The sequence below is a fragment of the Saprolegnia diclina genome (assembly GCF_000281045.1).
Source record: "Saprolegnia diclina VS20 unplaced genomic scaffold supercont1.25, whole genome shotgun sequence".
Classification (NCBI taxonomy): domain Eukaryota; phylum Oomycota; class Saprolegniomycetes; order Saprolegniales; family Saprolegniaceae; genus Saprolegnia; species Saprolegnia diclina.
The window spans coordinates 171,070-185,637 of record NW_008246092.1 but is presented as its reverse complement, the minus strand read 5'-3'; the positions used below and the strand labels follow the sequence as shown (position 1 = coordinate 185,637).

General features: G+C 59.7%; 5 protein-coding genes across 6 annotated transcripts; 4 read left to right on the top strand and 1 right to left on the bottom strand.

Moving 5' to 3' along the window:
• The first annotated feature begins 420 nt into the window (after positions 1–420).
• On the top strand, positions 421–1,300 carry SDRG_08288. 2 transcript variants are annotated; one of them, XM_008614166.1, is made up of 3 exons: positions 421–464; positions 500–977; positions 1,022–1,300. In XM_008614166.1, exons 2-3 carry the CDS (start codon positions 559–561, stop codon positions 1,230–1,232), a joined length of 630 nt encoding a protein of 209 aa, XP_008612388.1. In that variant the 5' UTR covers positions 421–464; positions 500–558; the 3' UTR covers positions 1,233–1,300. The 2 variants fall into 2 exon arrangements, with proteins under 2 accessions (XP_008612388.1, XP_008612387.1); XM_008614165.1 differs by having other exon boundaries at positions 500–1,300.
• Positions 1,301–2,638: 1,338 nt separating this feature from the next.
• On the top strand, positions 2,639–3,798 carry SDRG_08287 (hypothetical protein). Its single transcript, XM_008614164.1, has one exon. The coding sequence runs from the start codon at positions 2,943–2,945 to the stop codon at positions 3,723–3,725; it is 783 nt and encodes a 260-aa protein (XP_008612386.1). The 5' UTR covers positions 2,639–2,942; the 3' UTR covers positions 3,726–3,798.
• Positions 3,799–4,329: 531 nt separating this feature from the next.
• SDRG_08286 (hypothetical protein) lies at positions 4,330–5,493 on the top strand (the record flags this gene model as incomplete). The annotated part of the gene is made up of 3 exons (XM_008614163.1): positions 4,330–4,593; positions 4,643–4,840; positions 4,882–5,493. The coding sequence occupies 3 exons, from the start codon at positions 4,330–4,332 to the stop codon at positions 5,491–5,493; spliced, it is 1,074 nt and encodes a 357-aa protein (XP_008612385.1).
• On the bottom strand, positions 5,487–11,977 carry SDRG_08285 (hypothetical protein). The gene is made up of 11 exons (XM_008614162.1): positions 11,214–11,977; positions 9,705–11,165; positions 9,092–9,648; positions 7,389–9,045; positions 7,157–7,339; positions 6,767–7,106; positions 6,545–6,717; positions 6,420–6,504; positions 6,280–6,369; positions 5,959–6,233; positions 5,487–5,907 (listed from the first exon to the last, which is right to left on the bottom strand). Exons 1-11 carry the CDS (start codon positions 11,970–11,972, stop codon positions 5,536–5,538), a joined length of 5,952 nt encoding a protein of 1,983 aa, XP_008612384.1. The 5' UTR covers positions 11,973–11,977; the 3' UTR covers positions 5,487–5,535.
• An 865-nt stretch (positions 11,978–12,842) lies between these two features.
• SDRG_08284 (branched-chain amino acid aminotransferase) lies at positions 12,843–14,468 on the top strand. The gene is made up of 8 exons (XM_008614161.1): positions 12,843–12,941; positions 13,001–13,039; positions 13,105–13,208; positions 13,261–13,318; positions 13,366–13,476; positions 13,530–13,649; positions 13,698–13,858; positions 13,906–14,468. Exons 1-8 carry the CDS (start codon positions 12,861–12,863, stop codon positions 14,402–14,404), a joined length of 1,173 nt encoding a protein of 390 aa, XP_008612383.1. The 5' UTR covers positions 12,843–12,860; the 3' UTR covers positions 14,405–14,468.
• The last annotated feature ends 100 nt before the right edge of the window (positions 14,469–14,568 follow it).

The following is a 14,568-nucleotide window of genomic DNA, read 5'->3' as shown; positions in this document are numbered from 1 at the left end:
GCATCTGCTCTGAATGGGGCACGTGCAACATATTGCGTCACCCAAGGTACAATGTTGGTCGTTGGATCAAAGCAGAAGACAAGAGGAACAAAGTGACGGTAGCGAGTGACTGGAAAAGAGAGCCTCGCCGAACCGAGGTGCGTGGCGCAGTAGTCTCGCATATTATTATCGCCCTGCGTTTGTATGGGATATTCTCCAATTTTAATTTATTACATTTTTGAAGCTAGCTGGGCGAACAGCAAGGAATACCGGGTACCTCAAACGATAACATCAACACAATCAACACGTTTTCTAATACGTGGTATACAAGACAATAAAATCACCAACGGACTGCATGGTTTTGAGTGCACCGACGGTTCTAGAACCTTAAACGCACTTCAACTGGCACCAATATAATAATAATAATAATATAATAGTGAAGAACTTTTGGCCGTGAGAGCCCTCCCAATACTGAGAGACTCGAGGTATGGCAACACCCAAATCCAATACAAGCCCCCAGTGATCTTTGTGACATATACAGGCACGGCTACTCACTTTGCAAAAAACGGCGTCGCCAACATGAGTGCGATCGTCGCTGTGTTGACCAACCCGAGCCTCGTCCAGGCGCTCACAGCCTACCAAGATGGTGTCGCGCGGCACCTCTCGTGCATCTGCCACCGCTACCGCAAGCAACTCGCTCGCTGGGCTCGAGTACAGCGACATAGTGGCCCGGCCGCTACGATCTTGGCGTCGCCGGCGCGCTTCCGCTGCTACGTGCTGTTCCAGCTCATCAAGCGCGGTCAGTTTGAAGAGGCTCACGAGCTCATCGACGAGGTTGGCGAAGAGGCTTTTGAGACGCCCGAGGACGGGCATGCCCCGTACTTGTTTGCGCTCGACAAGGTGGCGGGCTGTGGTGACTTAGCACTGGTTCAATTTCTGAGCGAGCGACGCCTCGGCCAGTGCACATCAACGGCTATGGATGACGCAGCCGCCAATGGGTACGTGGATATCGTGCGCTATCTGGACGAGCACGAGACGGCAGGGTGCAGCTTTGTCGGCTTCTTGCTCGCGGAGCGCAATGGGCACCCCGACGTCGCCGAGTACCTCAAGTCGCATCGACCGCACGACCAGCATCGCCCGCCGCACACCGACTCGAAGCTGTTGTACATGGTGCCCGTCGTGTTAGCGCCTGTGACTGTGGGCGTCACTGTCGCTGTCGCGGCCTGTACGGTGCAGTAGTCTATAATCGTTAGTATTTATTTCTCTTGTGCGTTTGCATGAAGCGTCAAATCGATACTAGTAGAAATTACTAAGTTACTAGAATCTGTAAGGAAAAGACTTGCGCGAGCACGGTTCAACTACAAGGAATAGACGTGGACCCGATTACTCGAATGACGCTTGTGCAAACAGGGTGTGTCAAATCCTGCTGCAAATATTCTCGCTCGAGTCTGGTTGAAACCCGCGTTGGCTCCACCAACCAAAAATCAAAATATGCTGTGAACAATAGTCGTTTTCTCACGATACTCCACGTCATTTTAGCTCTAAAGTACCCTCGGTACCAACACATTGCAAGGGCCAGACGATCGAGGAAATTGCAATGATGTGGCCCATGTCGAAAGGGGTAGGGCTGGACAAGTGGAGAGTTGACCTGACGTGGCATGCCCAGACGGCGACAAATCCTCTTCCTCAGAGTGGCACTTCTTGCGGACAGGAGCGCAAGGAGAGACGAGCAAGCGTCTTTAGACAGCCGCGACTTGTATCTGATACGAGCAAGTTCGCAGGCTCAGACTCGACACCAGAAGAGTCTGTATCAGGCTCAGACTCCGACGACACTCAGACACGATGACCTTGCGCGCGTTTCTGGCGGGACAAGTGCAGCCGCGAATCTCGCCAAGCAAAAGATTCTAGTTTGACAGTACTAGTGTTTTGACGTAGGACCAAACCAAGCCCTTGCCGTGCTTGTAGCAAAGAGACGAATCTGCACCGCGCGCATTTTTCTTTGAGATTCGCTGATGAATCTTGCAGACATTACGTCGGTGTTCGACCGTCGGATCTTCATGTTGCAGTCGCGGGTTCGAATCCCCCCGCGTTCGATTGCACGACTGAGACCTTGCTTGAATCAAGCGCTCGAACACGCTGGATATACTCGTCGTAATATACGCGCCCTGAGAATCCTTTAAGCCGTGCATCCGTTTCTCGCGTGTCAACGTACTAGTAGCGGTCGAGCGACGACCTTTGCCGACGACGGCCTGCGCAACTCTAGCGCGACGGGGGCAGTCGCTGCGACGACCCAAAGATATCTATCCAATGCGACGATGCGTCTTTGCCAGCTCCGTTGACCGTGCAGCGAGCAGGTGCCCGTCGACACGTGGCACACGGACATGCACGCGTCCTCTTGCATATCGCCCGTGTCTCTTTTATTATTATCGCAGTACACGCAAAGGTGCTAGTTCGGCGCTAATTTTTAACCGCCGCCGCGGCAATGCGGCCGCGACACGTCGGCGATATCGCTTGGGCCGCGTCGAGCATTTTCTCGGTCTGCAGATCAATCTGCATATATACGCGTAATCTCAGAGGCGGGTTTCGCACCGCGCGTTTCTACAAGCCGCAGGTGCCCTCAACTTTTGCGAGCCCAGAGTCGCCAAAGTGGAGCGACCTCAAAAACTATGAGTAGCGTGTTGTGCTTCGCGCAAGCACCTGCCTTTGACAACGTTGAAGGGCGCGCTCGGTCCAAGCTTGCCACGTTCGTATGGTCCAGAGCAGGCCGTTTACAAATTCCCGGCTCGTCCCACGTGCCTTCGTAGCCACGTGATCCATAGCCGTACGCTCGTGGACGGTGCTGGCGCCAATCAGATTGCCGTCTCGTCCGACGTAAGCTCGAGCCACATCGTCGACTGTCCCATGGCCGCCACCAGATTCAAACCCGGTATCGACTGCGGCGTGTGTACCCTGCGACAGTGCAAATGCGGCGTTTGATTGGCCACGCTCTTTTGACGCGCCAGCTAGACACGATGCAATCCCCACTCGTCGGGCGAGCGGTAGCACCTTGTGCTCAGACGCAGCGCTCTGTCACATTTTTCACAGCGGCCGCTTCAGGATCACACTTTTCCTTTTCCCATTCGACCTCGACAACTACCATGGCGTCCGGCGACGTTGCGTTCGCGGTGCTCACGAACGGCCCGCTCCTCGACTCGATCCTCTCGTACCAGCACGGCCTCAGCCAAGGCGTCTCCAAGATCGTCATGGGCTACCGCAAGAAGACCAAGCACGCGCTTGTGTGCAAGAAGCAAAAGCAGGCGCTGCTCGCATCGCCCGACATGTTCCGCGCCTACGTGCTCCTCAAGCTCATCGAGAAGAAGGACGTGCGCAGCGCGAAAGCGCTCATGGCCGAGCGCCCGACCGGCTACACGTGCCCGAGCTTCGAAGGCGGGTACCTCTACGGCATCAACACGGCCGCGCAGCTCCGTGACACGGCGCTCGTCACGTTCCTCCACAAGCAAAACGTCGGCAAGTGCACGAAACACGCGCTCGACACGGCCGCGTCCAACGGCGACTATGAAATTGCCGAGTTCCTCGTCATGAACCGCGACGAAGGCTGCTCGCTCGCGGGCTTTATGCTCGCCGAGAAGCACGGCCACACCAAGGTGCTCGAGTTCCTCCGCGAGCACCGTCCGCGGGACCAAAACAAGTGCCCCCCGGTCGACCCCAAGTTTTCGCTCCTTCCCACGTGGTTTGTCAACCTGTGAGCGGCTCCGAGTCGGAAGAGCCCTGTCGTGAACCTTGTGTGTTATTTAATCCCACCAACACTTATCTATTCCACTACATCTCTTTGAGTTGCTTCTCGCGTTGTCGACCTCGGTGCATGGTGGTCGAGTGCAAGTTGCGTATCATGCAGAGCGTACCATCTGGATGTCCATTCGAGGGGCCGATGCAGGACCGAGCCAAGCATCGACGCCCAACAAAGCCGGCCGAGCAAGACCCGATGCGCAAGGCCGGGCATAGCATTGCGCAACCAGCGTACGTGGTGGTCGCGCAAACGAGCTTCAAGGGTGCATCAGGGTACACGCGGGTGTTGTATGCCAAAGCGGCGTCTCATTCCGACCCGGTACGATGTGGCATTCAAGGTCATATTTTGCTGCCGCACTGTCGCAGCGCTTGCTCTCTGCGAGCGTACCTTCTTGTGGACTGGCGCGCTCCGCCACCTTGCCGAGCGGGCGAGGTCGCGGCGTGTAGCCACCTGATTGCTCACGGTGAAGGCGCGTGGCGCCGAACCCAGGTATACGGTGCAGCATCCCGACGCTCAATTTCTACGTTCGAGGATGTGCCCAACGTACATAAATGCCAAGGTAGATGTACCGACCGTGCAGAGCTGGTTCACATGGAAGGACCCGGCATGGTGCCCAGCTGATGCAGCGACTCTTCAAATCTGCTTCGATATTCGGTACACGCGAAGTTCGAAGACGACGGATCTTGATCATGAAGCGGAGCGACGCGAGTCTGCCGGACGCGTCGACGTCGTGTGCTCGTATGGACCGGCGAGCGCTGGCGCAGCGGCTCGCGGACCTCCAAGGCGACGTGTCCAAGCTGGCGTCGCGGCTGGCCGCCCCGGCGACCGTGCGTTCCTTGCCATCTCACCGGCGCTGACTGAGGCTGGTGCGAATAGGGCCGGACGCGGCCGCTAGTGGCCGCTGTACGTGACGTGGCACCTGCAGCTACGGCACCGCCAGGGCCAAGCGCGGCGCGGCGCAACCAGGGCTCATCGACGATTCCTGGCGGGCGCATGGGCAATCTCATTCGTCTCCAGCGCGATCTGCATGACCTCCAGAACGAGAACGACCACCTGCGCTTCGAAATGGACCAGGTGCATTGCGTCCTCGCATCGCGTTGGCTCATAGTAAGCAGATGAAGCGATCAATGGCTGCAGCGCACGCCAAGCTGCGCGGCTACGATGCACTCCACGGCGCGTACGTCGATCTCCAAGCGCAGTGCGCAACGCTGCAGGAGTCGCTCGAGCTCTCCGAGTCGATTCGCGCACGCCAAAAGATGATGCTGCAGAAAAGCCACCACGATACCTCAGTTCACCAGCAGGATGCGTCAGTTCTTAGAGTGCCAGCGCCGAGCCGGACAGCGCCACAGAGCACCGTCGAGACCAAGACTACACGCACTTTCGACCCCATCGAGAGTCGACATCCTAGCTTTACTATTGCTCTGGATGCTACAACGCTATCCACCAAGTCGAAGCGAAAGTTGCCAACTGCCAAGACGAAGCGATCTACGACCAAGAAATCGCTGCTGGCCACTGCGCAGAGCTCCCCCGAGCCGCCCCCGCTGCGCAAACTCAAAGCAAAACCATTCACATCTGTAGCACCACCCGCCAAGGCCGCCGTGATTGCAACTCGCCGAAAGCCCGCCTTCGAGTCAAGCTTTTTAGCCCCAACACGTGCGAGCCAGGCAAGGACCCAAGACACCCTTCGCCGTACCAAGTCGACGACGTACCACCCGATACATCGATAGGTAGTTGATAAATTGATAGTAATTTGGATAGTTCACTGCGGTTTACGCAGTTTGCGCCGAGCAAATGCGAAGCACTTCGGCCTCCATGGAGCGTGGGAGGCATCCGTCGTGCAGCATCGCGTGGGCTATCGCTTTCGCTAAGAACTGCGCGTCGGCTTGGGCTCGTCCGAGCTGGTTGCGCAAATTCGAGATCTCCGCCGCCCGCTGCATACTGCTGCCGTCGTCTTGCGTCGGCGGCGCTTCGCTCCGAGCGCGGACCCGATAGCTCTGCAGTGCGGCCTTGTACTGACGCAACTTGGCGCTTTTGGCCTCCACGTCATGACGAAGGTCGACCACCGCGTCCTCCCGCGCAATCAGCGCGGATTCCAATGCCGAGATCTTCTCCTGCAGCTGCGTCTGCTTGGCTGCAATGTGCTAGGCGAGATGCATCGTCAGCTCTCGACCCGCTACGATGTGTTGTGCTACCTCGTGCAGCTCGGACTCCGCGGCGCGGTGTCGGCGCTCGGCGGTGGCGATGCGGTGCTGGAGCGACGCGACGTCGTCGTCACACAAGGCTTTGGCGGCCTCTAGTGCTGCGTGGTCGGCTTGCAGCGCCGAGAACCGACGGGCCAAGTCCGTGTAGTAGATCCTCCAGTTGCGGTGTTGCTTGAAGGTCTTGGTGAGCTTGGCGCGCGTGATGGCAGCACCGCTGGTCGCCTCTTTTGTAGCGTGTTTCAATGCGTCGGTCAAGATGCACTCGACTACTCGAGTCGTCAAGCATAAGCGACAGCAGTGGAGAATGTGTACTGGCAAAAGCCGCGGCATGGCACAGCACGAACATGTCTGTCGCGGACGCGGACGCAGCGCACGCCATCTGCACGACACCCAGTGCCGGTCCTGTTTGCACCAAGATGGTCGACCAAATCGAGAAAACGATGCAGCGCTACCTTTCTGCGATTGAATGGGGACGCAGACAAGTCGGAGCGGCTCACGAGGGGCGGTAGCTCGACGCAGCAAAGGAGCAAGCACACACTACGGTCCTCTCAGGCACCGCAGTTACAGACGGCTCTACCTCGTCGACCATGGGGTGAAAGGTCCGGTCAGCGGCCACGTCGGTCGATCGAAAGACTGCTCCGGACGTAAACACACGTCCTGCGATGCCCATGTGACTTGGCACGGCAACGACTGCATCGTTGGCCTTGGACCACAGCTCGTCGTTGGTAGGGTTGGCAAGCCACAGGAAGCCTACACCAAGATCTTATTTCAGCATCCAAGATCAAATGCAAGAATGTACCGGTCGTGTGGGGAAGAGCACATGCTGCGACGCCGTCGAGAAGCGCCTCAATCGACTTGGCGCGAAAGAGAATGTGCAACAGTGTCCGAAGCGGCGCCACAAGCGCTTCGGTGGCGTGAACATGCGCCGCGCTGGCCGATGCAAGGGCTGCCTGCAGCTCGACACCAAACGTCGACTCGCGACGCTGGCTCGCGCGACGAGTCTGCGCCTGCCACGCGACCTTGGATGTTGCGTGCTGCCACTGCTGGAAGCTTGCCATTTGCCGACAGCGCCGGCTCCAGCGCATTCGCGAGATGACGAGCGAGATGGCCCACTTGCGCTTCCACGTGATCACGTCCCGCTACAGAGTTGAGATTGGAATTCGTTTCAGAAACAAAAGTGCGCTTGTACGTTGGCGGCCACCGAGGCGTGCAGGCCAGCGTCCATCGAGAGACGGCGTTCGCGGTCCAACACCGTCGCGTGCGTCAAGGCCAAGCGACGGACAACAACGATCAGCAGCCAATGACGCCACGCGAGGCGCTTCAACCCGAGCCCGCGTCGCATCAGACACGTCATGACGCGCCGTAGGACGAGCTAGATGACGTCAGTTAGACACTTTGGCACGAAATGTCGTACAATGCACCTTTGTCGTAGTCTGTTTGTGCCACTGGGCGACCGCGCGTGTGAGGTACCGCGCTTGAAACTTGCTTGTGAGTCGACAACGTCGCTGACGCCGCTTGACACGGACACGCCACGACTCTAACGCGATCGATCGGATATGATCTGCTCGTCGGCGCTGGAAGAACGCCACGGTGGTGGCAGCGGCTTGCACGCGGCAGTGAACAAGCTGCAACCACGCGCGCAAGCACCGTCCGAGGTGCTGGACGTGCCGGGTCTTGTCAACATACGCCGCCAAGCTCGCAGAACGCTCGCGCAACGCGACTTGCAGCGACTTGGCAGTGGCTTCGTGAATGTCGAGCGACGCTGCCAGGTCGGCGGAGGCCGCAGTCGAGGATGTCTGCACGCGCGCGAGCTCGGTTTCCAATGCCGCGACAGTGGCGTGCAGCTGTGCCACATCGGCCGCGGCCATCCCGCGGAGCCAAAGCACCCAGGCGGACCGGTAGTTCCGGCGCTCGACGCGACATAAGAGGTAGCGCACGTAGCCACGTTTGTACGCAGCTTGGCGCCAGCGCTGAAAGGTACGTCGCTGGCACAAGCCATCAGCAGCAGTATACTGGCGCTGCCGCACGCGGCGGTCGTGCGTGCAGTGGACCCACGCTATTAAGCAGCGCTGCAGGTGCTGCCGTATCTGCCGCCTCTGCAGCGCCGCGCGCCGCCTCTCAAATGTCGCGATCGCTATGCGTGTCTGGTGCCACCGACGAAAGAAGCAGTCCACTTGGGTCGTCTCCCAGCGACGCAGCACCGACAAGAGGACGTCTCTGGCGCGCACGTCGTGGGCGCGAGCTGCGAGCCATCCGCGCCATGCCTGCTGCAGTCTGCGAGTGACCACGAATGCGTCGGCAATGACACAGAACGCAATTTCTCGTTGGGTCTCGGCGAGACGCCGCCGCCACCGACGAAGCGCAGAGAGCTGGCGACATCGCAGAGTCTGGACAGTCAAGTGCGTGCGGTACACCTGGCGCTGGGATGCCCAGTGGTGCCACGCACGCCATGTTTGTGCGACATGCTGCTGATGGCAACGGCGAAGGCCATGCTGCACACGTGCATGCCGCGCTTTTTGCACCTCGTGCAGAGTACGCCACGCGATGAACGCAGAGCGCATTACGTTGCGCGACGCCCGCGCCACCAAGGCAGCAACCTGCTGTGCTTGCAAATGGGAAGCTCGATGTTGGGCCGACTGCGCTCTCTGCTTCAAGGTGTCGAGGTCGTGCTGGAGACGCTGTGCGTGAAGGATCGCGGCGGTCCGGTCGCGCTGCAAGCCGAGAAGCCACTGCTGGCGCCAACGACTGTAGGCCGCGCGGCACCAATGGTTGTGGACGACACGACCAAGTCGGTCGCAACTGGACCGACGCGCACGTCGTTCGTGGCCGTGGTCACGCCACGTATTGAACGGCCGCCCGACACTTAGATGACGAAGACGGGCCGCACAGCGTAGCAACAAGAGCCGGTCGTGCTTGAGCTTCATCGCGTGGTCGACCCACGAGCCAAACCAGTAGTGTTGCAAGGCTGCTGCATACGCCTTCTGGAGCGTCGCAGCGCCGAGCGCGAGCTGCGCCGCGTAGCGCTGCGCGCCAAGGCGCTCGGCCGTTGCGCTCCATGCATCAAGGGCCTCACGAAGTCTACGCATGAACCGCGTTATTGACGAGCTACCGGAAGCATACGCACCGGTAGGCGGCAATGATCTGTAGCGCGCGGCGTACGGTTTTTCGCTCAGCCATCCACGCGTGCCAGACCGAGAAGAGATGGCGGAGCGACGTATGCTGAAAGGCGCTACCCAGCGTACGCACCAAGTGGCCGAGGTACTTGGCGCACTTGACATTGTATACCCAGGCCTTGTACGTGGACCGCAGCAGCGACGTCGCGTGGAGCGACTGCCACCGGCCGAGGATGGCCGCTTGCCGCTTGCGGCGGAGGCGAAGCTCCTTCCAGCAACCAAAGGTGCGCTGGAGAACGTTGATGTGGCATAGACGCAGTATGGAGCGCATTCGATCGGCACACGACCGGCGCTGTTTAACAAAGGTCTTCCAGCGGTTGAACACAAACACACTCGACTTTTGCAGCCAGATTTGCAGCGCTTTGCGGGCGACAGTCGCAACCAACTGGTCTTGAACGGTCTCGAGCTGCTCGATCGTGCTCGTGTGCGCACGTGTTGCCAACGCATGCATCGATTGCCATTGCGCAGACGCGTCGTGCGCTTGCCACAGCCGCATCGCATAGTCTTCCTACGCAAATCACCACAAATGCGCGTTAGCGTGCCCCGTGACGCGCGCCTTCGTACCAGACACATGGTCATGCGCCCGTGGTCGTGCCTCGCACAAGCAAGGTGGTGCTGCGTCGCTTCTTCGCGCGCCATGAGACAGTTCTCGAGCGTCGCTAAGCGCTGTGTCAAGGTAGCAGCCGTCGTCGCCGAGGCCGCACCGTCTGCCGCGATCGATGCCATCTCGGTCTGAAGTGCCGCGATGGCGGCGTGGGCAGCGACTACGTCACCCTCGGCGAGCGCGAGGGACGCGCGGAGCGAGGCCGTGGCAGCGTCGCGCCGCGCGACGTCCTCTAAATGCTGTTCGTGCAGTTGGAGCTGAACATGGATCTGCCGCCAATGCATCCAGCCCGCGCACAGCGGTCGTCGGACGCTGTACATCACCACGGTACGCCGCAGTTCATCACGCTGACGTTCTTTGTGGCTCAGATACTGTCGCCATGTACACCAGGTGCGCTGGACGACGTGTCGAGCAGACCGCCGCGCCTGCTGTTCTGTAAACTGGCGGACGCACTGCCGATGGGCAGTGAATGCCGCCCATCGGTGGTACGCGTTGTACTGCCGCACGTGGTCCTCCTGCGCAATTACTTGCAACAGCAGGGCGCGCACTCGGTCGCCCCGCTTCTCGCAGGCGGCTCGATGCAGCACCCAGCGGTGAACGGCCAGCTGGGAAAGTCGGCGGCACTTGCGCTGCGCGAGACGCACGAGAAGACTTCGACGCGAACAGCGCTGCATCACGTACGCACACCAGTGCGAATAGGACGGACAAAGGTACGTGGCGGTCGCTCGGCGGCGAACCAGTGTCGCCACACGTTGGCGGCGGTGTTTTGTGTGCACCGCCTTCGACTTCCAAGCGTCAAAGCAGAGACGCGTGTGCCGCAAAAGTCGGCGCGTCACAAGGTGCCAGTAGAGTGGTTCGCAGTAGCGTCGGAGTCGAGCGCGCTTATGCCACAGGTGGAGCGCGTACTGTGCTTGGCGCCGGCGCCATTGCATCTCGCAGGCGCGGAGGCGCGCGCGCTGCTTGGTGCAACATCGCCACACCCGCAATACGTCTTGGAGCCGCCGAACGTGCAGCGTCTGCCAGCGCTCGTCCGCAAGCCGCTGTGTGAGCACGTTGTGTCGCGCAACCTCGGCGAGCCGCTCGCGGTCCGTGGCCACGGCCAGCGTATCGAGCGTTTCTTCACAGGAGGCAATGCGGGCGGCCGCGTCCTCAAGCTCTCTTTGGGTGCGTTCGTGCTGGGCCTCGGCATCTGTTAGTGCTGCTTGAAGCTCGGCGACGCGGGCGTCCTTGGCTGCCGACGCGTCTTCGTACTGCGTGTGACGCCAGCGTTGGAGGGCGCGCTGTACAGAGCGCCGATCGCTGCGGGTGAGTACGCGCCGAAGCACGCGCAGGCGGTGCTGCGAAGCGCGCCAGCACTGAAACGAGCTTTCTAGCGTGCGCCGGTTGAGTGTGCGCCACCGGGCGATCACGTTGACACGCGCCTACACGGGCGGCATGAGATGGTCGGTCACACCGTCAACGAGCTTTGCCTGACGAAGCCGCATCACGTGCTGTTGCCACGCAGCCAAGCTGCTTTGTGCGCAACGGCGCGCCTGTTTGCGCCGAAGGCAGGCCACGTAATGAGTCTCCCGCGTCGCGCGCTCGGCCTCTGCGAGTGCCTCGGTCGTCGCGTCTCGGGCTTGAATGTCGTCGCGCAGCTGCGTCTGCCAATGGCGCCGAAGCCATGTGCACCAAGCAGCATGGATCCACGACCGGTGCTGTCGATCCACGAGCGACCGAAGCAGATGCCGGCGGTGGTGCTCGACGAACGCCACGTGCTCAGCGAGCCGGTCCCGAAGCGCGTGGTTGTCTTCGACCAGCGTCTTTTGCTGCGCGTGCGCCGTACGGAGGCGCTGGACCATCGCTTCGTTCTCTTCGAGGCGCGCGTCCAACGTCTTTTGCAGCGACGTCATGCAGAGCGCGATGCGCTTGGGCTCGTTTGGGTCAAACACCGTGCGCTCCTTCCATTTGGCAATCTGCTCGGCATGCTCCTTGCATATTGTCGAGAGCTTGGACTCGAGGCGGCGGGATGTATTTTCTAGCGCCTCGCAGCGCTCTCGCCACTCGTCGCGCTCGCGCAGCACGCGGGAGAGGTCGACGCTGGCCGTCGCATCCGACGTCCGCGCCGCCTTGCTCGTCTCGCGCCACTGCAGCACCTCGGCCTCGAGCTCGGCGTTGCGTAGCTCGAGGTCGCGAAGGCAGTCGTAGAGCGACGTGACGCATTCAGCGTTCCGCCACGCCGTTTCCATCGCGATCTTTGCCAAATCCTGTCATCCTGGGCGGTCGTGTTAACTATACTGCTCGATATTATGTTATCTAAATGGCTATCTAAAAAGGCCACGCAGACGCGTGGTGTATACTGTGCGCCTGTCTGAGCTGCCTGGGTGTCGTCATCGAGGCTTTGTGCCACTGACGCCATTGCTGACGGTCCCACGGGCGGCTCCGCATGGGCGGCCAAAATACCGTGCCAACCGCGCGACGGAATCTCAGATTTGCCCCAATTCTTGTGGTGAGGGGCTGCGGCTGCACGCCGCAAGTACCTTCGACCAGCTCCTTGGACCCGATTGCGCATCAGCGAGGTCGGTGGCAACGCGATGTCGCCGCCTCGTGGTGCCGTGTGGGCAGCATTCGGCACTGTTCCCAGCTTCCAGTGTTTTTTAAAATTGCATCAACAAGTGCCAAACGCTGGATCGGTCGCGCGTTTGTCACATATCGCGCACGGCTTGCAGTTGAAGCCGCGCGGTGGACACATCGCGACCCAAGGTATTCATATAGCGAGGTCGCAGTGTATTCTCTTCAGGAGAGCAGCTGCTCTTCTCTCTCGGTGCGACCGATTGGCAGGACCTTGGTCAAGCAAACTCTTCCGAGTCGTATGCGGCGCCGAGGAGGATCGGATATCAAGTCCCACAGTGGGTTCGCCCAAGGATTTTGAGAGTCGCGACAGCTGATTTTGACCAATCACATGGCAGGTGGTCGCGCCGTAGCGAATCAAATGCACCGCGTCCCGAACTGCAACCCACACTTCAAGGTTTCGGCCAATCACATCCAGGGAGATCCAAAACCTCTCTCTTTTAATATTGCACCACGCCTGTGGTGCGCGGGTGTTTCATCATTCTCGAATCTGCCACCGACAAGTCATGTTCGTCGCCCGCCACCTCCACGCGTCGCTTCGCGCTGGCCAGGCCACGAAGGCCTTCTCCGCCCTCGCCGGCCTCGACGTACGTACATGCGCCATGAAGATGGAAAATGGCTCAGCGAACATGCAATCTCTCTTTAGTCCACTAAGACGATCATCCACAAGACGATGCATCCCAAGGTACATGGCTTCGACAAGGATGAAGATGATGGCATCAATGCTCATGAATGCATGTACCTGCGTAGGCCAAGGTGGCCAAGGAGACGCTGACGTTTGGCACGACGTTCACGGACCACATGCTCGAGATCGATTGGGACCAGAAGACGGGCTGGGGCAAGCCCTTGATCCGGTATGTCGTCGCTTCGAGTGGCGAAGCCAGGCGGCTCATGCATGGTCCGTAGCCCGTATGGCCCGCTCAGCGTGGACCCGGCGAGCAGCTCGTTGCACTACGCGCTGCAGGTAGACTTGCACGTGATGCGGTTTGTCGCTCACGACAGTGCGGCTAGTGCTTTGAAGGCATGAAGGCGTACATCAACGACGATGGCAAGATCCGTCTCTTCCGCCCCGACATGAACATGGCCCGCATGAACAACTCGATGGAGCGTCTCTTCCTGCCGGTACAGGACCATAATAACTTCCGTGGATGGCTCCTCATGCAGCTTTTATGCAGACGTTCGACTCGGAGGAGCTCATCAAGTGCATCGAGCAGCTCGTCTTGCTCGACAAGGACTGGATCCCCAAGGGCGACGGCTACTCGCTCTACCTGCGCCCGACCGGCATTAGCACCCACGTATGCGCAATGGCCTATGGTCCTTCTCACATATGCTCTTTGTATTAGCCCCACATTGGCGTCGGTGCGTCGACCAAGGCCAAGGTGTTTGTGATCCTGTCGCCGGTCGGGCCGTACTACCCCGAAGGCTTCAACCCCGTCAAGCTCTTTGCCGACGACACGTACGTCCGCGCGTGGCCCGGCGGTACCGGCAACACCAAGGTTGGCGGGTACGACGATTATTTTACCTGATTGCGCAATTTCATGATGTGCATAGCAACTATGGCGCGACGATCATGCCGCAGATGGAGGCCAACAAGAAGGGCTACTCGCAGATTCTGTGGCTCTTTGGCGAGGAGCACTTTGTGACTGAAGTCGGCACGATGAACCTCTTTGTCTACTGGATCAACGACGCCGGCGAGAAGGAGCTCGTGACGGCGCCGCTGCACCGTGGCGACATTCTCCCGGGTGTCACGCGTGACTCGATCCTCGAGCTCACGCGCGGCTGGGGCGAGTTCAAGGTCTCGGAGCACACGATCACGATGCCGTCGATCGTCAAGGCGCAAAAAGAAGGGCGCCTCCTCGAGATCTTTGGCTCGGGCACGGCCGCGGTCATCTCGCCTGTCAAGCTCATCAACTACAACGGCGAGGACATTGACGTGCCGCTCGACGCCGAAGACGGCAAGAGCGGCCAGCTCACCAAGCGCATCTGGAAGGAGATGACCGACATCCAGTATGGTCGCAAGCCGCACCCGTGGTCTGTCGTCATCAACTAAGTCGTTTCGTGTCGTACTAGAATATTGCCGCCGCAAATACACTCCACCTTGTTTCTCTTCGTGTATTAGTCTAGGATCGACTACAGCGACTTTCAGTCGGTTGGGGGACTCGATCGCTATGATGCCTCTGTCGAGGATCATGAGCCTCCACTCACTAGGAACTC